Below are 22,607 nucleotides of genomic sequence, written 5' to 3' on the forward strand. Positions count from 1 at the left end.
GGCTCCCAAGGGCATATCCACCACCACCATCAAGCCCCCCCCCCCACCGCCCCCCTGCTTCCCGCCAGCCCTGCCCAGGCCAACAGGGGGCTCACTTTGATCTCGATCTGCTCTTCCATCTCCTTGCTCTTCATGGCTGCGTACTCCTTCTCCAGCCTGCAGAGGGGAGGGCCGACGTGCTCACTGTCTCACCCTCGGGGACCCCCTTTCTGCCAGCACCCTGGCCTCCCGGTACTGACCTCTTCATCTTCTTGGGGTTGTACTTGACCTGGTAAGCCTTGAGGATCAGCTTGTCTGGGCAGCTGTCGAACTGATGGGGGATTACCCTCTGGAAGTACTGTGGGGACACGGGTGGTCACGGACACAGGGGCCCTGACCGCCTGGGGCCACCCGAGCCCCTGCGGCACCCTGCTTCCCTGGAGGAGGGCCTGGGTACACCAGGAGGGACGGCCAGAGCCGGTCGGCCTGGGCGCCCGCCATCACCTGGCCTGTTGTGTGGATCGAGTGAGCGAGTGTGAGAAGCAGGATTCGTGAGAAGGAGCTGCCTGCAGCCAGGACCTCTGTTTGCAGGGAAAGCGGGCTTCGGGAGCTCCTGAGGGCGAAGGCCAGGTGTGGGTGGGGGTGGGGTCCGAGCACAGAGGACCTTCACGGAAGAAGGGGGAGACATGCCGCTGCCCCAGGGCAGTGAGAGGAGACGGAAGAGGCTGAAGGATCGGGGTGGTGCGGAGGAAGCCAGAGGGGGGACCCCTCAGTGGTCTGCCTGCTCGCCTGGGGCCCCTGGAACCTCCGCAAAGAGTTAAGTGCAAGCTGCCGGGTGGACACAGCTTGCTGCAGTTCGGGGCCAGGCTGGCTCCCGCTCCCTAGCCCAGCTGGCCCCCTCTGGCAGCTGCGGACAATGGATGCCCGTGTTCGTGGACACAACTGTGGCCTTTGTGCATTCTTCCCTGAAGCACCAGCTGGAGGACGCTGGGAGGGGGCGGGGGCCTGCATGATGGGGACATGGCGGTGAGATGCAGGCCGGCCTCTTCTCAGCAGGCAGGGCAGCTGGGGTAGGATGTGGTGGGGCAGGGCGAGAGTCTGCCCCAGACCCCTCACTCCCTCCTGTGCCCTCGCCCGGCCTAGTTGCTGGGGCCGAAACCACACCCAACGCCTCCTGGTTTGGCCAGTATTACTATTTGCCATGTTAGGCTCTGGGGACACAGAGCTGGGGGCAGGTGAAGCGGGGGGACTCCCAGGGCTCGGCCTAGGCCTTCCTCTCTCCCTGCTACCAGGTTGCTGGCCCTGGGCTGTGTCTGGCAGAGCCTGGGGCTCCTTGGGCACCCACCCACCCTGGTCCTCCATGGAGACCTCGGGGGGGCAGAGGTGATGGGAAAGGATCAGGGCGCTCAGGAAGTCCAGGGCCTCCCCATCTCTCAGAAGGGCTCCACCTGCCCAGGTGCCCCTGCTGGGGGGCAAGCCTGCCCGCCCTGGCCCTCCTGGCCCACCTGGGACATCCCCTCCATGTCCAGCTGCATCAGCTCCATCTGGTTCACCTGCAGCAGGGCAAGGCCCACCCGGAACACGATCTCCAGGCCCTGTGAAGGAGGCGGGGGTAGTGCATCTCTGGTCACGCTCTCCTGGGGAGCCCTCTGACCCCTCCCTGAGCCCTGGAATCGTTTCCACTGGGGGCGTGAGTCACTCCATCCAGAGTGGCCAGGAGAGGAAGGGGCATGTGGTCCTCACCTCGTACATGAAGATGTCAAAGACACGCGTGGCGACGGGCAGTGGGAAGGTGGTCAGGAAGAGCGTGAGGAACCAGGAGGAGGCATACATGGACGTGTGGAAGCTCTGGGAGCGGAAGTGGGTGTTCAGGTCCGGGAGCTGCTCCTGGGGTGGGGGGAGGAGGCCAGGCACCATGAGGAGGGTGCTGGGCACAGCTGTCAGCACCCACAGGCTCCCTCCACCGGAAGCGCTAGGCCTCAGTGCCTGCACCTCCAGGGAGCCTTCCTTGACCTGCCCTGGGCAGTCCCCCGCACTGTCTCTGGGTGGGGCGGCAGCACCCCAGAGCTCTGAGTAGCACTAGGTGGGGACATGGCAGGGATGGCAGGAGGCCCAGCTGCCCGTGGGACCCTCACCACCGCCCCCCACAATGCTCTGTGCTTTGTGCCCAGCAACGCTCAAGGGATGCCTGTCTGACTGGTCTGAACTTCAGACTGCTGGAAAGCGACAGAAACTGCGGGAACTGAGGCTGGAGAAGGCGGTAGGACTCCCTGGAGGTCCTTCACTGGGAGAACAGACCCTCAGGCTGTCCCCCGGCCTGCCCTGGGCTTCCTGACTCAGGAGCTCTCTGGTGGCGGCCAGCTCCTTCGCCACAGGAGCTCTCAGCTCCCCAGCCTGGGGTGGGATTGCTCCTTCTGTGTGGCCCTGGAACACCTGCTTGCTGGCACTACCGGTCCCCTCGACCGACGGCACCTCCTCATCCTCCGGGCCTGAGGAAGGGGGCTTTCACGACTGGGCGTGTCCTGCCCACTGTGGCGCAGAGCTGCCCCGCCCCACCTGCGACCGGCTTCCAGAGCAGGCCAGCGTGTGTGTGTGTGTGTGTGTGTGTGTGTGTGTGTGAGTGTGTGTACACACGTATACCGGCTCTCTCTGCCAGCCAGGAGCGGGCCCTGTGGGGCTGCTATTTATAAACAGAGGCGGCTGCGGTCCTCCAGTAATCAGCAAAGGCAGGCAGACAACACCTTCCCTCCTTCTGCCACACCAGGGAGCAGACAGGAGGGCGCAGTGGGTGTGTCGGAGCCGGACTGACCCGTCCACCCTGGCCGCAATGGCTCTGGGAGCCCCGAGCTCCGAGGAGCCCCCACTGGAAGGGGCTGGCCCCTGCCTGGTCCCTCAAAGCATCCTTCAGGGCAGTGCTTTACGGCCCCTTGGGGAGTAGAGCCCCTCTCTGAGCTGGAACGTCTGGATGTGATTTCTCAGGCGTGGAATTTTCAGTCAAAGAGACTCACTGGGACGGCCGACGTTAGCACCCGTATGTGTGGGCTGCTGGAGGCGGGGGGCAGGCGGGACCGCCCCTGGGCCCACTCACCTGTAGCATGTACTCGAACTGGTAGATGCAGAGCCCCAGCTCTGCCATGCTGGGCTTGAAGAGCTCCCGCAGGCGGTACTCCTGCATCAGCCGCACGAACACACAGAAGGCCTCCTCCTCAGGCATCTGGGGGTGGGCGGGCAGGGGGCTGTGAGGGGGGGGGCGGGGGCGCCCACTGCTCTTCTTATGGCTTCGCTTGTCTCTGCTCCATTTACTTTTATGGAACGTGGACAGTGCCGGGCTGCCCGGACCCACACAGCAAACCTCTCTGGTAAATATCATCGCCCTGTTTCAATGACAGGAAGCCTCCTGAGGCTGAAGTCACCTGCCCAAGGCCGCCTGGCAGGAAACAGTGGAGCTGGGACTTGAACCCCAGGTCTGGCCACCTCCAGAGCCCACGGTGGAGGCATCCTCTGGTCCATTCCCAGCCGTCTCCATTCTCCCCCTCCTAAGCCTGCTGGATTCTCTGGAGGAAACCCCAAGCCCCATAAACATCACACTGGCTGACCTAAGCCTGAGTGTCCCATCCAACCCTGGGAGGTGACTGAGTAGGATGGCCTACCCCTCCCTCCAATCTTGGGACGAGATAGGGGACAGAACAGGTGGCCAGCCCTCTGTGCTCAACCCCCGGAGGCCTGGCTGGGAGACTGTCAGAGGTCACAGGTGGACACAGAGGGAGGTTCTGACCTAGGAGGACACTGGATGGAGGGAACACTCTCCTTTTGTCCACCTCCTGGGGGCAGACACAGCCGGGAGGGGCTGGGCCCAGGCCACCTACCTGCATGAGGAGCAGGCCCACGATGAAGGCGCTGCCCTGGCAGTAGCCCACCTCCCGGTCCACCAGGGAGTAGGCCTGCGAGGGAACACATGCGAGTCAGGGCAGGGCTCTGCCGGGCCTGGTGACCGCAGCGGTTCTCCGTGGGGCCAGGGGTCCTCACCTTCATGACGTTGAAGAGCACCTCCTGGCCCAGGCTGTCCTGGCCCTTGAAGAACTCATGCTCCGGGTAGGTGCGGGCGATGTCCCTGCGGATCAGCTTCTCGCAAGGTGAGGACATCTTGAGCAGCTCCGAGTACTGGTTCTTGACTGGCATGTCCGTGGCGCTGCACAGGAGCTGCCACACGATGGCCCGGAAATGGTGCGGGATGCCCTTGCGGATCAGCTCCTGGCGACAGGGTCAGAGCGGGGGTTGGGGGGTCGGGGGTGGGATCGGGAGGCCGGGCCGGACCCCATCCCAGCGCAGCCTCCCCACGGCCGCCCAGCCCGGCCTCTGAGATCGGGTCCACCCACGCCTCACCCGGGGCCCAGAGCTCGGCCGAGCCACTGCACGGCACACGGAGTCCACGAGGCTGAATGCGCCGCCCCAGCCCATCATGGAACTCGCGGGCGGGAAGCAGGAGGGTGCCTGGGGTGCCAGCCCCTCCCTGATCTCCACACCCAGCCCCCCGGCCCTGGCAAGGCACCCCGAAAGTGCCCACACACCTCCAGTCCTGCCCTTTGCTCGTGCTGGGGCCCCTGGCAGACCTTGCCCACCCCCCAGCCGCCCGCCCAGCCCCGCCGCCTGCGCCACCTTGAGCAGCTTCTCCTTCCTGCGCCGCCACTCCTCCCACTCGTTGGCGATCCGGCCCCACAGGATCCATGTGTCCTCCTCCAGGTGGCTCAGGTTGGAGGAGGCTGAGGAGCTGGACACCAGCGAGGAGCCGCTGTTCCGCCGGGAGCCGTTCATGGAGCGCATGGACTTGGAGTCGGCTTCCAGGAGCCTGGGTGTGGTGGGGGGGAGGGTGGAGGCTGCAGGAGCTTGCCACCCTGGCCCCTGGGTCCCAAAGAGCCTGGCCCCTCCTCCCTGGGGTCCCAGAGGATACCAGGGATTGGGTCTAAGTTATTTTTCCTGAGCGGCACGTGCTGAGTGACTTTGGCCAGTGCCCTAACCTCTCTGAGCCCTGGTCCTGATCCCGGGAGCCCTGGAGAAGCTGCCATTCATGCGTCCCATTCTGTGCCCGGCCCTGGGCTGAGAAGCATGGGGAGTAGCTCACTTAGTCTCGTACCAACCCTGTGGGGCGGGTTTTGTAAAGATTTGTTTACAGACGAGGTACAGAGAGGGTGAGATGCTGGCTGGGGGCACCCAACTAGCAAGGGGTTGCATTAACGACCTATTTCTGAGGCTTTGACGTCTGGGGCCTCCCTGACCCAGGAGGGACTGCCCCTCCCAGGCCTAGCAGATTCCTAGAGATAATTAAGGACTTGCCTGCTAGCGCACTTTTCTTATGCAAACCAACCAATCCAGAACCCACAAACCACCCACCTGTTAGGCTCTTGCACTCAGGGCCACTATCCCTCTGCCCTAATCACCCCAGGGCCGGGTACTAGACAAATAGGCCCAGCCCCTATGCCCCCAGCTTGCTGAAGGTATTCAGACTAGCCAGTCCTAAGCCTGATTACATTGCCTCACCATTCCTTCTGGCAGAAACCACAATAAAGGCTCTTGCCCACATTTTTCTCATTCCCTCTGCCTCCTGACTGACCCTGGTGCTTCCCCGGGTGGCCCTGCATGGTGCATGGCGTGTTGTGCCCCTCCTCTTGGAATCTGTGTGTAACAAACTGTCTTTTTTTTTTTTTTTTGGCCATGCTGCGAGGCATGTGGGATCTTAGTTCCCTGACCAGGGATCGAACCCATGCCCCCTGCAGTGGAAGCGTGGAGTCTTAACCACTGGACCACCAGGGAATTCCCCAAACTGTCTTTTTAATGGCAGTCATCTCCTGATCTGCTGGCCTCGCCATACTGGCATAATAATAAAACCTACACTTTAAAACAGGGGGTGGGCCAGAGGAGAAGTGGGAAGGGCCAACTTCAGAGTCAGAGGATTTACTCTTCCCTTCAACAAAGGCTAGAGAAGTGAAGGCCAGGTCCACTGGGCCCCCTGATACCGTGGCCTCCTCATCTGAATGGGAGAACTGTCTGGTGGGAGGTGACGGCAAACATCCTTGTCAAGCCTCTGGTGGGAGCTGTCACTTGGCCCAGGGCCAGGCCTAGCTCTGAGTGTGAGGTGGCACCAGCAACTTCTGTTCGGGGCCCAGGCTGTACCCCTGGGGCCTCTCCCTTTCCCTCAGGTCCCAACTCACCGGTTCTGCTCTTCGAGTTTGGCCAGCAGCTCTAGCTCATCGGGGCTGAGGTTCTCGGAGTCAGAGGTGGGGGAGCAGGTGGGGCCCGACAGGGCCTCCTGGGACGAGGAGTCGGGGCTCAGAGTGGGGCTCGCCATGGTGGGCAGTCTCCTCAGCCGCGAGCAGGGCCAGGTCACAGCTCTGTCTGGGGACCAGAGACATGTGTGGTCAGCTTTGGGCAGGGTGCCCACACCGTCCCGCCGGCTCTGGACCAGTGAGCCTGCTGGTCACCCGGAGACATTTCCTCACCCCGGGCTTCCCACCTCTGGTCTGTCCACCTGGTCACTCCTCATCCCCACGCGCCCCCGTCTAGTTGACGGCCTGGCCGGCCCCTTCTGCCCCGGGGGCTGGCTACTGGGATCCCTGCCTTGGTAGTCCAGATGCCTGGATGGAATCAGGAGGGCAACGGCCAGCGCCTGAGCTGTCCTGCTGTCCCTGCGCATGAGCACCAAGTCTCAACTGACACCCTTGAGTCTTCAGCAGGGCCAGGGGCCAAGGCTCCCCGTCACACTCAGGGTCCCTGCTGCGACCTTGGGGGTGCCGATGCCCCTGCTTTGGTGGCTGTTCCTGACAGCTTTGGTCCCTGTCCCCAGCTGCGGCCTGTCCTGGGAGCCCTGCCTCGGCATCTGACCTTCCCTGTCTCATCAACCAAAGTGGGCTGCTGGCACAGCCACAAGCAATTATTCTCTACTGTTGATTGTCTGGTGCTGCCAATGGCCAGAAGAGTCAACTCCCCTTGGGCTGGGAAGCCAGGGACATGTCAAAGTGCTAGGAATCTGTGCTCTGATGGCCTCAGAGTGAGAGCTACAGGCTCTGATCAGTATCCTGATCTTGGCCTGCCATGTGCCGGGTGGGTGCCGGCCCATCTCTCCTACTCCTCCTGGGGATGGTCCAGCCCCACCCTCCTGGGAGCTTCAGGGACACTGGCTGTGCCGAAAGCAAAGGCTCTGGACTCAAATGGAACAGCGTCTGAAGTGTGGCTCCCCTTGGCCCTCACCTGACCTGGCTCTGACAGCTCAGCCACAGAGGGGCCCTCGCCCAGGTCCTGGAGAGGGGGCATCTGGTCTCCAGGCAGCAGGAGGACAGTCACAGGAGAAAAGCAGCCCATTTTGCACCTGCCTGGCACCCTCAGGTCACTGAGCACCTTCCCACAGCCCAAGCTCAGCCCCCAACCAACACCTGAGGGTCCACAGGTCAGCTGGACTTGATCCTGGCCATGCACTTGATTCTAGTCTCCTTCCCTTGTGCTCCCCTGTCAAGGGGCAGCGGGCACCATTTTTCTTTCACCTAGTGGGGGGCTCATAACCCTCCCACCCCAGGACTCTGTGGCTCCCCAGGGCCACTGGTTCTGCTTCTGGCCCCTGACGGCCCCCCGAGTTTGTCGGGCACTGAGGGCTCTAGCTTTTGGTGAGTGGTACAAACTCTAGGCGATGGCTCCCATCAGAAGCAGAAGACCTTTTCCTCCTGTTGCCCAGATGGCCGGGGACAACCTGCCCCAAAGACCAAGCCACGGTGTGCCACCAAGCCAAGAGTTAATCATTCCTGAGAGAGGGCCAGCGGGGGCCGCTCCGGGGCTTCCCGCAAAGTCTGTGGCTGGCCCGGGGCAGAGAGGGGCCATGGACAAGGAGTGCTGACTTGGAAGGATCTCTGAGCAGGGAGGGGCTGGGAAGGCCGCGTAGGTTTCCCAACTTCAGAGCTGGGAGAGGGGAGTAGGTGGTGGAGGCGAGGATTGGAGCCCCATAAGCACAGCTGGATTTGGGGAGTAGTGGGGGCCTCGGAGACAAAGACCACACGTGGCCAGGGCTGGGGCTGGGGCCCACTGTCTCCGTGCTGAGCCCAGGGGACCCCAGCCTCAGAAGCGCATTGCCTTCCCCCCCAACCACAACCCTGGCCTGCAAAGAGCCCAAGAGAATGGTTCAGCTCTGAGTTTCCGATTAAAAGAAACTACTAGGGCAATACACTCGCAGAGTTTACTCAGATACTTATCACAAATTAATGTGTATTTCATACAAGAAATAAAATGTATTCAATACTCAGGGCTTAAATTTGCAGCCTGAGAGGCAGAACCTTCTGGTCCCTCAGGAACTTTCTCTTGACTCATCCCCATACTCTCTAAATGCTGCGCAGCCCCAGAAACCATCCTCCTGATGCACGCAGAGACACACACTCCTTCACACTCACACACTCACACTTACCCACAACCTCACACCCCACACACTCAGATACATTCACACTCACGAACCACCTACACACAGTCTTGCGTGCACATGCACACACGCTCTGACATACACTCACACACAATCGCACACCTACACGCTCAGATACACACTATCTCACACCCACACACCCCTTTGCCCCTACGTGCACACGTACACACACACACGCACGCTTCCTGCACTGACCAGGTCTCGCCACGCCTGGAACCGAGTACATACGGATGGACATGGGCTCACTGCCCTCCTAGCTCTGTGAGCAGCCCTGTCCCTTCTCCAGAGCGCCCGGACTCTTACCGCCTCAGTCCCGCCTTCCCTGGCGCTTACTGGGGGCCGTCTGAGGGCCGGGCACTGTTCTAGGGGCAGGGATGTGGAGTGGAACGAGGCGAATGAGCCCCCATCTCCCCAGGGCACGCGGCTGCCCTACCCCTGCTGGAGGGGCACAGAGTCGCAGAGACAAGTCAGGTCCCCTCGAGTGCTGACGGGCCGCTGGCCTCTGAGACCCACACACAGGCCCTCCAGGTCTGGGGTCCCAGCCTCTCAACAGCCCCATTTCAATGCCCTTTGCTTCTGCTTCACTGCAGCCACCCGAAGGGGGTTCCTGGCTCCTGCGGAGTGGGCAGTGGGCCACCTAATGCCGTCCCTGCTGGCACCACCGCCCGCCACGCCCTTATAAGGTGGCCCATGGCTTAGGAAGCTGAGCCAAGCCAGAGGGGTGGGAGAAGACTGCCGGTGAGCTGGGGGTGGGGTCGGGGGGCAGAAAGGTCAGGATGCTGGGGACCCTCCACCTCCCTTTTCCTCTCCCTCGCAGGGGCGTTTGGACACTGCCAGCCATGCTTCCGCCTTCTTGAAGTCCTCTCCCACCTAGTTTCCAAGAGGCCAGGTTCCTGAGGCTCCTCCTGCCTCGGTCCACCCTGGCGCCCCTTCCTCCAGAGGCCCTGCTTTGGCCCTTATCCCTTCATGCCCTTGGTGAGCTCACTTTCAGGACTTAAATGACCAGATACATGTCGGTGATTGTGACACCCTCGTCCCCATCTTCTCCTTTCTCCTGAGCACCAGCCAAGATTGCCAACTGGCTCCAGGATGGCTCAATCAGCTCTGCCACCGGCGTAGGAATCACCACTGTCTGGGTCCCTGCTACTTCTGCGACCCGCACTGAGCCTGGTACAACGTGAGAGTCGAGAAATATTGGAGGAATAGAACCTGCCTGCCCACCCACCGGTATTTCCTTAGTGCCAGCCAGGTCCTGGGCACCATGCTGAGGGCTGAATACTGCTGGGCAAAGACAGAAGCAGCCCCTGCACGCCCAGAGCATACGGGGGTGGCGGGCGGGCAGAGACCAAGAGATGATCATCTGCACTTTCTATTACAGACTGAGAGAAACGCATGGAATAAAAGATGAGGTAGAGTGGAAAACAGTCTGGCAGTTCCTCAAAAAGGTAGACAGACAGTTGCCAATATGACCCAGCAATTCCGCTTCTAGGTTATCTACCTGAGAGAATGGAAAACGTACATTCACAGGAAAACCTGTACACAGTTCTTTTTTTAATTCTTTTTTTTTTTTTTTTTTTCCTGGCCGGGCCACACCGCACGTGGGATCTTAGCTCCTCAACCAGGGATCGAACCAGCGCCCCCTGCATTGGACGCGTGGAGTCTTAACCACTAGACCTGCAGGGAAGTCCCACTTGTACACAATTGTTCACAGCAGCACGATTCACAATAGCCAGAAAGTGGAAACAACCCAAACGTCGATGGATGAATGGATAAATGAAATGTGGTCCATCCAGACAATGGAATGGTATTCAACCATAAAAAAGAAGGAAAGTGATTTTTTTCGGTGAACTCTTTCCTGGCAAACCACCCCTTGCCCCCGACCACCTCCAGGGTTCTGGCTCACTTCTCTCCCCTCTCCCCGAAAATACCTACCCCTATACCCCAGCCCAAGACACATTCTATGGCAATTCCTACTATACACGCCTGCCTGCCCTACTGGGTCATGAACCTTCTGGGGGCAAAGGCCTATCTTCTTAATTTTCTACTCCAAGCCCCTAATGCAGCATCTGGCCGTTAGTAGGTGCTCAATCAATGTCTGCTGGATGAAGGAAGAGAAAAACCCCTGTGCTGCTCAGCCAGCTGATCAAGGTCAACACCATCAGTGATAAGTCATGTTGAGAGCATGTGCACTTGATACGCTGACATGAGAAGGGCACTTCATCTCTGGGCCTTTCTCCCCAAGACTGTGAGGAAAACATGTGACCAATCCAGATTAGGAGACACTTTAGAAAATTCCTGACTAGTCCTCCTCAAAACTGTCAAAGTCATCAAAAACAAGGAAAGCCTACGAAAACTGTCCCAGATAAGAGGAACCTCAGGAGATGTGAGGACAAAATGTCCTACGGGATCCAGGAAGGGGCCCTGGGAAAGAAAAAGGAAATTAGGGAAAAACTAAGGAGATCTGCATAAAGTATGGACTTTAGTTAATAATAATGTATCAATATTGGTCCATTAATTATAACAAACTTACCAGACGATGTTACTAATATGGGGAAACTGGCTGTGAGTGTGGGGTCTGTGGGAATGCTTTGTACTATCTTCTCAATTTTTCTTTTTTTTTTTTTAAGAAATGATGAGAGATTACATCTATTTATTTATTTATTTTTGGCTGCATTGGGTCTTCGTTGCTGTGCGTGGGCTTTTTTAGTTGCGGCGAGCGGGGGCTACCCTTCGTGGCGGTGCGCGGGCTTCTCATTGCGGTGGCTTTTCTTGCTGCAGAGACCAGGTTCTTGGCACGCGGGCTCAGTAGTTGTGGCTCGCAGGCTCTAGAATGCAGGCTCAGTAGTTGTGGAGCACAGGCTTAGTTGCTCTGCAGCATGTGGGATCTTCCTGGACCAAGGCTCGAACCCGTGTCCCCTGCATTGGCAGGCGGATTCTTAACCACTGTGCCACCAGGGAAGTCCCGATCTTCTCAATTTTTCTGTAAAGCTAAAACTGTTTTGAAAACTAAAGTCTATTTTTAAAATTAAAAAAAAAAAAAAAGAAGAAGATTCTGTACCAGGGTAGACAGAAACGTAAAGGACAGTTTTATAACATGTGAGAGGTGCCCTAGCGAGTAGAGAGTTGCTCACTGGGTCTCCTGACGAGGCCGTAGAGGAAGAAGGATTTGCACTTGGATTTCTTTTCTCTTTCTTTCTTTTTTTTTTCTTTAAATACTGAGTGACCCACGTATTTTTAAAAAAACCATTTCATTTTATTTTCACTGAGCGGCTTGCAGGATCTTAGTTCCCCGACCAGGGACTGAACCTGTGCCCTCAGCAGTGAAAGTGCAGTCCTAACCACCGGACCACCAGGGAACTCCCTGCACTTGGATTTCTGACTCCAGAGCCTTTGCCCCAAGTTGATCAGCTGAGCTGTCACTCTGCATTCAATGACTTTAGAAACAACCTACGTAAAACACCGAGTGCAGTGAGCACTCAGTAAATGAGTTACTCTTTTTCAACAGGTAGAGTGAGTGAGTGTGTGTGTGCCATCTTTCAGAGGCAGGCAGAAGACCCCAAGACTCCTTTACTTTTGCTTTCCTACCCACCCCGCCTCCATGTCCCACCCCCTACCAGCCCAGCTTCTGATCCTCTACCTCTAACGATTATGGGGACCCAGAGTCATTTCTAAATCTGAAGTCTTGAAAGATGCCACGTGACCCCATCTGCTCAGACTGACAGACTATCAGCTGGGCCACTCAGACCACCCCGACTCCTGGGGAGACGGCCTGACGTCTCCGGGTATTTTCCTTGGCCATGGGGTGGGCATTTGATGGGCGAGCTGCCCCTCAGGTAACAAGGACGGCTGCTGGAATTCAGCGGTCACTGCCGGCCCTCCTCTTGTCCCCAGTTCTAGCCGCTCCTCCGTGCCACCCGGGATGTTTCCACATCCATGTACCTTCCTCCATGGCTGTGTGTGTGGATAAATGATCCCAGATCTCTTGGCCTCCCGGGAGGACTTCAGGGCCAGCAGCCTGGGTTCAAATCCCTCCTCACCTACTTTTCTATCTTTCTGATCTGGGTACAATGTGCTTTGTCTCAGTTTCCTCATCTGAAAACAGGGCTGATGATAGTACCGACCTCACAGGTTTTGTTGGGAGGAATAGATGAGCTAAAACCTGTCAAGTACTTAGGACAGGAGCTGGCTCATGATATTTATTTCCCCCTGGGTGGAAAGTTCCATGAGGGCAGGGGCTGGCTAGCCTACTAGTGGATCCCCAGAGTCTAGTGTACCATCAGGCATCTGATATTTGTGGACTGACTAAACAAACTTCCCCTCCTCAGCAGGCCCACCCCTTACGTGGCGGCCCTGTTTAAATATTAAACGCAATAAAACTAAAATCATTGTTATTGGTAGTAATAGCAGCAGCGGCAAGTACCTTCAGGCTAAAATCAGCTGTGGAAGGACCTGTGGAATCCCTTCTGACCTAGGACCTGTGGAATCCCTTCTGACCTAAAAAAAAGTTTACTACCTTGCATGTCAGCAGCTACTTTCTGCCACCATCACAGGTTCCTTCCTGGCAAATCCCTGATTTCTCTATATTTCAGTATCCCTGAGAATGACAAAGGAAACAATTTAAAGCCCTCATAAGCCTTCCAGGGACAGGTGGATAAGAGAAGTGGCATCTTGTAAAGGCTCTCGGCTCTTCAAAGCCAAGATGGTATCTTTCCTGCTGCAAAGGCTGGCTGGGCCAGGGCCCAGGGCGAGGTGGGTCGGCCCTGCCTTTGGGGGCTCTCCAAGCAGATGGATCTGACCTCTTTCTGCAGAAGAGATCCAGGCCCTCTTTCAGAAGTGGGTGAGTGGGGAGGACTGTCAGCTCCTAAAATCAACCAAGTGTCTACTAGGCATCTGTTACGTGCCCTGTTCTCGCCTAGGACTCAACTATGAACAAACAAGACATGTGCCCTGCCCTCGTGGGACTCTTGGGCTGGGAGATAGCCCTCAATGAAACAATCTCACAGGGACTTCCCTGGCAGTCCAGTGGTTAAGACTCCATGCTTCCAACGCAGGGGGCACGGGTTCCATCCTCGGTGGGGAACTAAGATCCCACAGGCCGCGTGGCGTGGCCAAAAGATAAAAAACAACAACAAAAAACAATCTCACAAACACATCACGGTGCGCTGAGAAATGAAAGAAAAGTGCCAGTGGGGCTCTTGAAATCTCCCTGGAAGGGATCAATCTCTTCCCCAGCCCTGGTGAGTTGTTAGTTCTCCTAACTAACCTCCCTCTTGCCCTCTGTTTGGCTTCTAGAACATGTGTGCAGCAGACGTCCCTGGGCGGGGGGCGGTGGTGGGGGAGGTTTGCTGCCTTTCCAAGTTCAATTCCAGATACTGGTCCCTTTGACCAGGGAGCGCCCCATGGTGTGTGCCCCGTGGATGGCATTTGGGACACGAAGGCCTATAGGATGAAACCCACCAAACAAGGCACGCTTCCCTGCATGCACCATGCTTGCTCCTGCCTCCTGGGCATCTTCCAAGCACTTGGGCTGCCTGGAACCCCCCCCCGCCACGCCGGCCCAGAGAGCTCGTCTCCCGACTCGTGTGTCACCTCTGGCCCACCTTCCCCGATGCCCCGCGGATGCGCCAGGCCCTTTTCTCTGCTCCACAGCGTGCTGCCCATTAGTCTGTCTCCTGCTTCCACACGGGATGGGGTGGTAAGGGCACGGGCTGGAATGCCGGTCCCTCCGGGTGGTTTGGGGGGATTAAATGAGATAGTATGTCAGTGGGGCTTGGTACGGGGCCTGGTGCGCAGCACGGCCTGATCAGTGTGCGCTCCTGGTTTCAGCTCTCGCCTGCTGACGTGGAGAGGGTCTTTAGATGCAGGGCAGGGGCCACCCCTGACGTTCCTTCACACCCCAGTCCCTGACTCGATTCCCAGTACGTGGTGGGGGCCTCATCCGGAACAACCAGCACCCATATTCTGCAAGAGGAAACTAGAGCACAATCCGCCGTTCCCCCTGCACCCATCAAAAGCACGTGCACAAAGACCCGGCCCCGGCCCCCCAGTCTAGGGTAAAGGGCACTGATGTCTCTCACCAGCCCTTCCCGGGAGCCTTCTCGTGTTTTCCTAAGGAGTCCACAGTCTATCCCGGGGAGGCTTCTGACCCCACTGCATCTGCACAAAGTCCCCCCTGGGGAGGCCGTGGAGTTTGTTTCCTGTGTGCCTCGTGACCTTCAGAAGTCTCTTCGTTCACTCCTCCCTTCAGCACGTGGGCAGAACAAACCTCCCCCCGCCCAGCGTCAGAGGTCTACGTGGGGTGTGGGCACTGCCAGCAAGCAGGCACCCGACTGCCCTCTGCCCCCCTGGGAGGTCCCTGTGGGGCCACAAATCCCACAACCAACTGTCTCTTAGCCCTGATGTAAACTGGCTCAGCCATGGAAAGACAGCCATTATCCACTGAGGCGTCAGCTAATTCCAACCAGGGGCCCAGGATGCCCAGTGACTCTGCTAGCACCCACAGGTGGGCGACTGCCCTCCTGGACCCCACTGACCCCTTCCACATGGTGCCCAGGGCACATTCAGGGCCACATCCTAACCTCTCTGGCTCCCCTGAAGTACAAAGTCCTGGTCTCGGGATTTCTCTCCCCATTTTCTAGATGGGTAAGTCAAGGCCCCAAGCTTAGATGCGCTTTTCCCCAGAGCCATCCAGAATCCACTGGTAAATATCCACAAAGAAGCCTGGGCTTGTTCCTCTGGGGTTTTCCAGGCACGCTTATGTCAGACAGGCAGTGCTGGCCTGATCTGGATTCCCCTCAGGCAGGACCTGGGGCTCCTTCTCAGTCCCTGCGGTCCTGGCTGCGCTGTCTCGCCAGTTCTGTGATCTGCCCTCCTCTTTGACTTGCCTCATCCCAACCTGCAGTCAAACCAAACCACCTGCAGCCGACCACAGAAGCCCAGGGGAACCCACAGGTTGGACCCGAGGGTGTGGGCTGTATGGGTGGGAAGAGCCAGTACACCTGGAAAGACACGACGACATGGGTCCCCCAGATCCATCCCAGCCCGGCTGAGGGAAAAAAAACCAAGCCAACTCCTCACTCGTGTTCCACCAGAGCCTCTTCAACACATTTTTCCCTTCTGAAAATATTCCTTAACAAAGAGCTGTCTGCTTCTGGCAGGCCCAAACCCAGCCCCACTGGGTCTCAAATGCCAGGATCGAAGGAAGCTGTTTCATCTTGGCATGACACGCCAGTCGTGGGTGAAAGAGTTCTCGGGGCTGTCAGGGGCTGGCCCTGCCATCTGAGGCCAGCGGGCGTGATGGGGTCAGGATGCTGGTCCTACCAGTCTGGTCAGACTTCAGGACCGGGGCCAGGAGCAGGCGGTACCCCACCCCTACCCCTCTGCCAGGGCTGGCAGAAATGAGGGGGCAGGCAGTGGCTCTTCTGGGGAGACTGGTGTAGGGGAGAGAGAGGGCATCCTTCCCTTTGAAGAAGGGTAAAGCGGGGGAGATGAATAAAGGGGAAGAGGCCTGGGGCAGGTGTCCACAGGGGTGCTGGGAGATTCTGGGTCACCCCGCCACCTCCAGGGCCCCAGTGGGGGCACGGGGTCAGGGAGGCTGGTGCGGATGGGAAGGCCGGCTGCCTGGGGCAGGGCAGGGAGCTCATGTCTCTGAGTCTCGGCCTGAGCTGGGAGCTGTTGGGGCCTCCAGGAGGACCTGGGCAGGTGAATTCCAAGGAGGGGTGCTGAAGTGCTGAGGAGCTGTGTGTGTGTGTGTGTGTGTGTGTGTGTGTGTGTGGGCGCGTGGAGGGGGGCAGGTCCCAATTGCCTGGCTCTGTGTTGGAGGTCTTAAGTTTTTCTGCGTGTGTTGGGGATCCAAGTGTCTGTCCGTGTGTGTGTGTGTGTCTGTCCGTGTGTGTGTGTGCGTGTGTGTGAAGGGCTCCTGAATGTCTGTGTGTGAGGGGCCCAGGGTGTCTATCAGTATGAGATGTTGGGGGTTCATGGGTTTTGCTCTGTTGCCTCCCAGATGTGTGTGTGTGTGTGTGTGTGTGTGTGTGCGCTTGTGTGTGTGAGTGGGGCCCTCACAGAGGTGGGTGTCCCTTGGGTGGGGAGTGGGGTTCAGAACATCTGCTGGGAGGTCCTGAGCATGAGGTGAGGGTGGATTTTCAGGAAGTAGGGATCAAGACGAGTCAGGATCAGGGTGTGTGTGCGACGAGGACCCTGAGGAGTGGCTTTCAGGGGTGCCCTTGGGCATGGGGCTGCTGGGGGTGGGAGATGGCCCAGCAGGCTGAGGTGAGGCCTGCGGGCAGGAATCCGGATTTACAGAGGCTGGGGAGGGGTCCTGTGCGGTCAGAAGGGAGGGGTATGGCTCTAAGACGGGTATCCTTGGGGGTGGGGGCAGGTCTGGGCCCAGACATAGGATGTGAAGTGAGGGGAGGGATGGCGTGGCAAGGGGTCTACAGATGAAGGGGGTCTTGAGGGATCGGGACAGAGAGAGGGCGGAGGTCCTGGGCTTGCGGGGGCGCTCGTAGGGGCCGGGTCTGCGGGGTGGGGACTGGGGGAGCCCTGAAGGGTCCGGGAAGGGGTCCTGAGGGTCAGTAAAGAGGGTCAGCGGGGGTCACGGGCCTGAGGGGGCCTCCCGGGGAGGGGGCGGCGTGGGGGAGGAGGGCGCCCGGAGAAGTCGTGGGAGGGGCCCTGAGGGGTCGGGAAGCGTCGGAACGAGGATGGGCAGGCGCCAGGGCCCGAGGCTGACGGCCAGGGTCCGTGCTGGGAGTGCCGAGGGCTCCCGGCGTGGGTTCCGGGGCGAGGGGGCCCGAGTCCCAGTCTTGCCCGGCCCCCGTGGGCCGCAGCGCGGAGCCGCGGGCCTGAGAAGGCGCCCGGGAGGCCCGGCCCGCGCCGCCTACCTACCTGCGAAGAGCGCGCCGCCATAGCCATGCCGAGCCTCGCCGTCCCGGGCCGCGCCGCCGTCCCGGGCCCCGCCGCGTCTCTCGTCCCGCAGCCCGGCCCGGCCCCCTCAGCCGCCCCCCGGGACCGCGGCCGCCACCGGCTCTGTCGCTGCCATTTCACCCGCTGACAGGAGCCGCTGCCCCGCCCCCGAAGCCCAGTCAGCCAATTCACCGCCCCCAGGCGCTCTGGCTCCGCCCGCTGGCCAGGAGTGACGGGGTGTCTGGCCAATCCATGGTCACTCCGTAAGGAGGGCGAGGGCCCTGGCTACGGCCAGAAGGTTGCCGCCTTTAAGGAGAGAAGCGAATTGAAATTAGGGAAGCAGTGAAGGACGGGGTGTTTTGCCTATCGGAATGTGGAATCCTGTTGATCAACACTTGGCCGGGCCAATAGGAAGGAGAGAGGGGTGTGTCTCTGAGGGAAGGCTGGGTCCCTGAGGAACCCCAGACAGAGGCAGGCCAGCGTTTGGCTCTAAGCCCCGCCCAGAGTCGGGCTTTTTGCCCAATAACGAGACTCCCTGGGACGGCCATTATTATCTGCCCCTCAAACCTCGCCCATGGTAACTCTTGGGCCTCTATAAAGAAGATTGACACCTAGGGAGCCAATGACACTGAAGGAGGGCGGTGAAGTGACGCTCTCTGGCCAACGAGATCGTGTGAGGCTAGCCTCCCGGGCGGTGGGGCTTGAGGCCTGGTGTGAATGAAATACGGGAGGGGCTGAGAAGGGCGTGGCCTAGATCAGTGATGGGGCGGGTGCAGATCAGGTAGAGGCTAATGGGTTGGGTCTGAGAAGGGGCGTTGCCAGAAATCCCTTAGGCTGAGGGACCACATCTTCTCTGACCCCGGCTCTGTGCTGAGGGCGGGGCTTTGGGTGGTCAGGGTGTCACACCGGAGACTCAGGCCTGTTCCATTCTCTAGTCTAGGCCGGGTTAGGTATCTTCTCTGAGGCTGACAGTGTCTTATGTTCCCCCATCAAACTCAGAGCACGCTGTTATCACTGCTTACATGGCCCTCCCATCCCCCACCCCTCCTAGATAGATGGGGGCGGGGGAAGGCAGGGCCTAGGTCAGGGCGTCCCTGGCATTGCTGAGCAGGGGCCCAGAACATGGGAACTGCTTATAAATGTTTGATGAATGAATGAATGGCGGGCCCAAGATTATTCACAGGAAAGGGAAGGGTGGGGGGATCGCTCAGGCTGGGGAGGGAGATGTAGAGGCAGTTACGTATAGGGGGCAAGACAGAGAAAAGGACAAGTTCCCACCCCAAGATGCAGGGGTGGGCCCTGGAGGGGTGTGGGGCAGGGAAGGACCCTGTCACAGAAGAGAGGGTGACATCGTAAGTTCAAAACGGAGAGACAGAAATGGAAACGGGGAAGGCTGGCACCCAGAGTGGGGAGTGTCAGGACCTTCTGAGGTTTGAGATCTCAACCTCCTAAATAGTAGGTAGGGGGTTCCTTCTGGTTTTGGGAGTGGTGAATGACATACAGCCACGCTTTCTGCCCCTGTCCATCCGTCTCCGCCTCTGTCTACGCTCTGTCCCGTCTACATTTTGCCTCTGTCTATTCTCTCTTTGTCTCTGTCTCTACTCTGAATCTGTCTACACCCTCTCTGCCGCTGTCTATACTCCCTCTCTGTGTCTTCCCTCTCTCCCTCTCTCTTACTATCTATTGTACATTGCATCTATTAAAATTTTGGAACTGTTAAGAAAAGCTTCCAAGCGTATTTCTAAAAACTCTGTGGTAAAAATAATTATAATGAATTCCTTCTCCCCCACATGCCCATATACCCGCATATCCCATTTTTTAAAAAAAGAACATACCTTTGGGACTTTCCTGGTGGCGCAGTGGTTAAGAATCTGCCTGTCAGTGCAGGGGACATGGGTTTGAGTCCTGGTCCGGGAAGATCCCACATGCTGCGGAGCAACTAAGCCTGTGTGCCACAACTACTGAGCCCTTGTGCCACAACTACTGAAGCCCGTGCACCTAAAGCCCATGCTCCGCAACTAGAGAAGCCACTGCAATGAGAAGCACGTGCACCGTAAGGAAGAGTAGCCCCTGCTCACTGCAACTAGAGAAAGCCCATGCACAGCAACAAAGACCCAACGCAGCCAAAAATAAATAAATGAAATTATATATATATAAAAAAGAACATATCTTTGATCCCCTGGCTGTCCAGTGGTTAGGACTCCATGCCTTCACTGTCGAGGGCCCAGGTTCCATTCCTGGTTGGGGAACTAAGATCCCACGTGCCACAGGGCCAAAAAAAAAGAAAAAGAAAAGAAAAGAAAAGCATATCTTTGCCTCCTCCTCCCTTTTTTTTTGGTGGGGGGATCTTAGTTCCCGGGCCAGGGATGGAACCCATGCCCTTTGCAGTGGAAGGGTGGAGTCTTAACCACTGGACCGCCAGGGGGAGTCCCTATTAGCCTTCCTTCTTTTAAAGCTTATGTGCTGGACATTTCATAGTCCTTGACAAATCCAAGGTGACCTTGGATTTGCAGAGTATGAAGCTGAAGAGAATCTTATGGACATTGTCCTCTGATTCCTGGGTGGACTTGGGAGGCGGGGGGAGGACCCCTATGGGCACATTAGAGATAGGACGCAGGGTAAGTCAGGAGGGCAAGAGTGACACCAGGATGTGGTGAGGGTCAAGTAGTCACCAAAGGACAATCTCTGAGCTAGCTGCCCGTGGTCCCTCAGTGCGGAGGAGTGAGAAGCCATCATAAAGGACAAATCTTGGGGTTTGCCTTCAGAAAAGAACAGTTTGATGTGACCCACAACTTCCAAGGAACAGAAGAACCTGGACTGGTACAGGAGGTGGGGGACAGAGGGGTCTGCAGAGGCACAGACCTGGGTGGGGTCCAAGGCCACCCAGATAGAGGTCATGACCAGATCGTTTCTGGGACCTTGCCTAGGAGAGAAGTGGCATCTGGTGTCTGGGGAATAAAGTTAGACACTAGGAAGATGCACAGGGCATCTGACCCTCTCATCCTTACTCTGCCGTATTCACACAAAGGGTGGTTTTATTCTGGGGACACTTTGATTCCATTTTTATAAGCACAGTGGGGAAAAAAATCCAACACATTTCTGTTGGAAAAGACTTTTGAATCCTAAGCTGAATCTAGCCAATTAGATTGCTGGATCACTTTGCTATTCAGTGCACTTAAACCGTTCCCAATTTTTTTTCAGTGTGAAATCATTTTTATCAGGAACATTTTTTTCCATGTGATTTTTGCAGTAAACATTTGATTCATTAATTGGACTCTTTTTGTCCAATTTTTACCAGCTGTCAATTCTACCTCTGTGATTTTTTTTGGGGGGGGGTGGTTGTCATATCTTCAGAGTCAAATTTTGCATATTTAAATTTATTAAAAGACTCTTCTCAGTACTTAGCAGATAAGTTTTAGCACAATAAAAAATTTTTTTCTGGGCTAAGCTTTGGACTCAGAATTTGCTTGTTGGGAATATTGCCTAATATGGGCTCAGACTTGATACTTTGTCTTATAAAGAGCGAAAAAGGGGACAATATATGTAGCTCCTCCTATAAAGAAGTAGAGTCTGTTTCCCCATCACTTGAATTTGAGCTGGCTTTATCACTTGTTCTGACCAACAGAATGCATCAGAAGTGATGCTGGGCTAGTTCTGAGCCTAGATCTTAAGAGGTTTAGCAGCTTCTGCTCTTTTTTTTTTTTTTTTTTGGAGAATTTTTAATTGTGGTAAAATATATATAACCTAACATTTGCCATTTTTAAGTGTACAATTCAGTGGCATTAGCTGCATTCACAATGCTCTGCAATCATCACTACCTACTTCCAAAATTTTTTCATCATTCCCAAGTAGAAACTCTGTCCCCATGAAACAATAACTCCTCATTCCCCCCTGCCCCACCCCCAGCCCCTGGTAACCTCTATTCCACTTTCTGTCTCTATGAATTTATCTATTCTAGGTAGTTCACCTGAGTGGAATCATACAATATTTGTCTTTTCGTCTAGTTTATTTCACTGAGCAAATATTTTCAGGTTCATCCATGTTGTATTAGAACTTCATTCCTTTTTATTAAAAGCTAAATCATATTCTGATGTTTGTATGAACTATATTTTGCTTATCCATTCATCTGTCAATGGACGCTTGGGTTGTTTCCACCTTTTGGCTACTGTGAATAATGCTGCTATGAACACGGGTGCAAAAGTATCTGTTTGAGACCCTGCTTTCAATTATTTTGATATATACCCAGGAGTGGAACTGCTGGATCCTATGGTACTTCTATGTTTAGCTTTTTGAGGAACTGCCAAAGTGTTTTCTACAGTGGCTGCACCATTTTAAATTCCCACCAGCAATGCATGGGGGTTCCAATTTCTCTACATCCTTGCCAATATTTGTTATTAAAAAAAAACTATAGCTATCCTAGTAGGTGTGAACTGTTATCTCACTGTGGCTTTGACTTGCATTTACCTAGTAACTAATAATATTGAGCATCTTTCTATGTGTTTATTGGCTGTTCGTATATCATCTTTGGGGAAATGTCTATTCAAGTCTTTTGCCCATTTTTAAACTGAGTTGTATGTTTTTTGTTGTTGTTATTGAGTTGCAGGATTTCTTTATATGTTCTGGATATTAAGCTCTTATCAGATATATGATTTGCAAGTATTTTCTCCCATTCTGTATGTTGTCTTTTCACCTTCTTGAAGACATCCTTTGATGCATAAAAGTTTTAAATTTTGATGAAGTCCAATTTATTTTTTCTTTTGTCGCCTATGCTTTGGATGTCATATCTAAAAATCCATTGCCAAATTCAATATCATACAGATTTACTTCTATGTTTTCTTCTAAGAGTTTAATAGTTTTAGCTCTTATATTTAGGTTGTTTTTCCATTTTTAGTTAATTTTTATATATGATGTGAAGTAAAGGTCCAATTTCATTCTTTTGCATGTGGAAATCCAGCTGTCCCAGCACCATTTGTTGAAGACACTATTTTTTTCCCCATTGAATGGATTTGGCACTGTTGTGAAAAATCAACTGGCCATAGATGTATGGGTTTATTTCTGGATTTTCAATTCTATTCCATTGGTAATACATCTATCCTTGTGCCAGACCACACTGTTTCGAACTGTTTTGTTACTGTAGCTTTGTATTAAGTTTAAAATCAGAACGTATGAGTCCTGTCAGCTTTACATTTAAGGTAGTCATTGATGTACTTATTGCAATTTTGTTAATTGTTGTGGTGGTGTTTTGTAGTTCTTCTTTCTTCCTTTCTTCTTTTGC

General features: G+C 55.9%; 1 protein-coding gene across 10 annotated transcripts in view; it reads right to left on the minus strand.

The window, feature by feature from the left end:
• Positions 1–17,507, minus strand: part of EVI5L (ecotropic viral integration site 5 like) — a 29,694-nt gene extending 12,187 nt beyond the window's left edge. For 3 of the 10 annotated variants that reach the window (XM_082383121.1, XM_082383125.1, XM_082383128.1), the window contains exons 1-10: positions 17,315–17,505; positions 6,186–6,369; positions 4,636–4,825; positions 4,006–4,230; positions 3,846–3,920; positions 3,068–3,193; positions 1,723–1,866; positions 1,485–1,574; positions 240–337; positions 96–156 (exon numbers count right to left, since the gene is read on the minus strand). In XM_082383121.1, the coding sequence (XP_082239247.1) occupies positions 96–156; positions 240–337; positions 1,485–1,574; positions 1,723–1,866; positions 3,068–3,193; positions 3,846–3,920; positions 4,006–4,230; positions 4,636–4,825; positions 6,186–6,322 (1,146 nt within the window). In that variant the 5' untranslated portion in view covers positions 6,323–6,369; positions 17,315–17,505. Of the gene's footprint in view, positions 1–95; positions 157–239; positions 338–1,484; positions 1,575–1,722; positions 1,867–3,067; positions 3,194–3,845; positions 3,921–4,005; positions 4,231–4,635; positions 4,826–6,185; positions 6,370–17,314 lie in introns of all 10 variants that reach the window. The other 7 variants (XM_082383122.1, XM_082383127.1, XM_082383123.1 and 4 more) reach the window with 6 other exon arrangements.
• Positions 17,508–22,607: the final 5,100 nt, after the last annotated feature.

Source organism: Balaenoptera borealis, assembly GCF_965194805.1.
Source record: "Balaenoptera borealis genome assembly, chromosome: 2".
Lineage (NCBI taxonomy): Eukaryota > Metazoa > Chordata > Mammalia > Artiodactyla > Balaenopteridae > Balaenoptera > Balaenoptera borealis.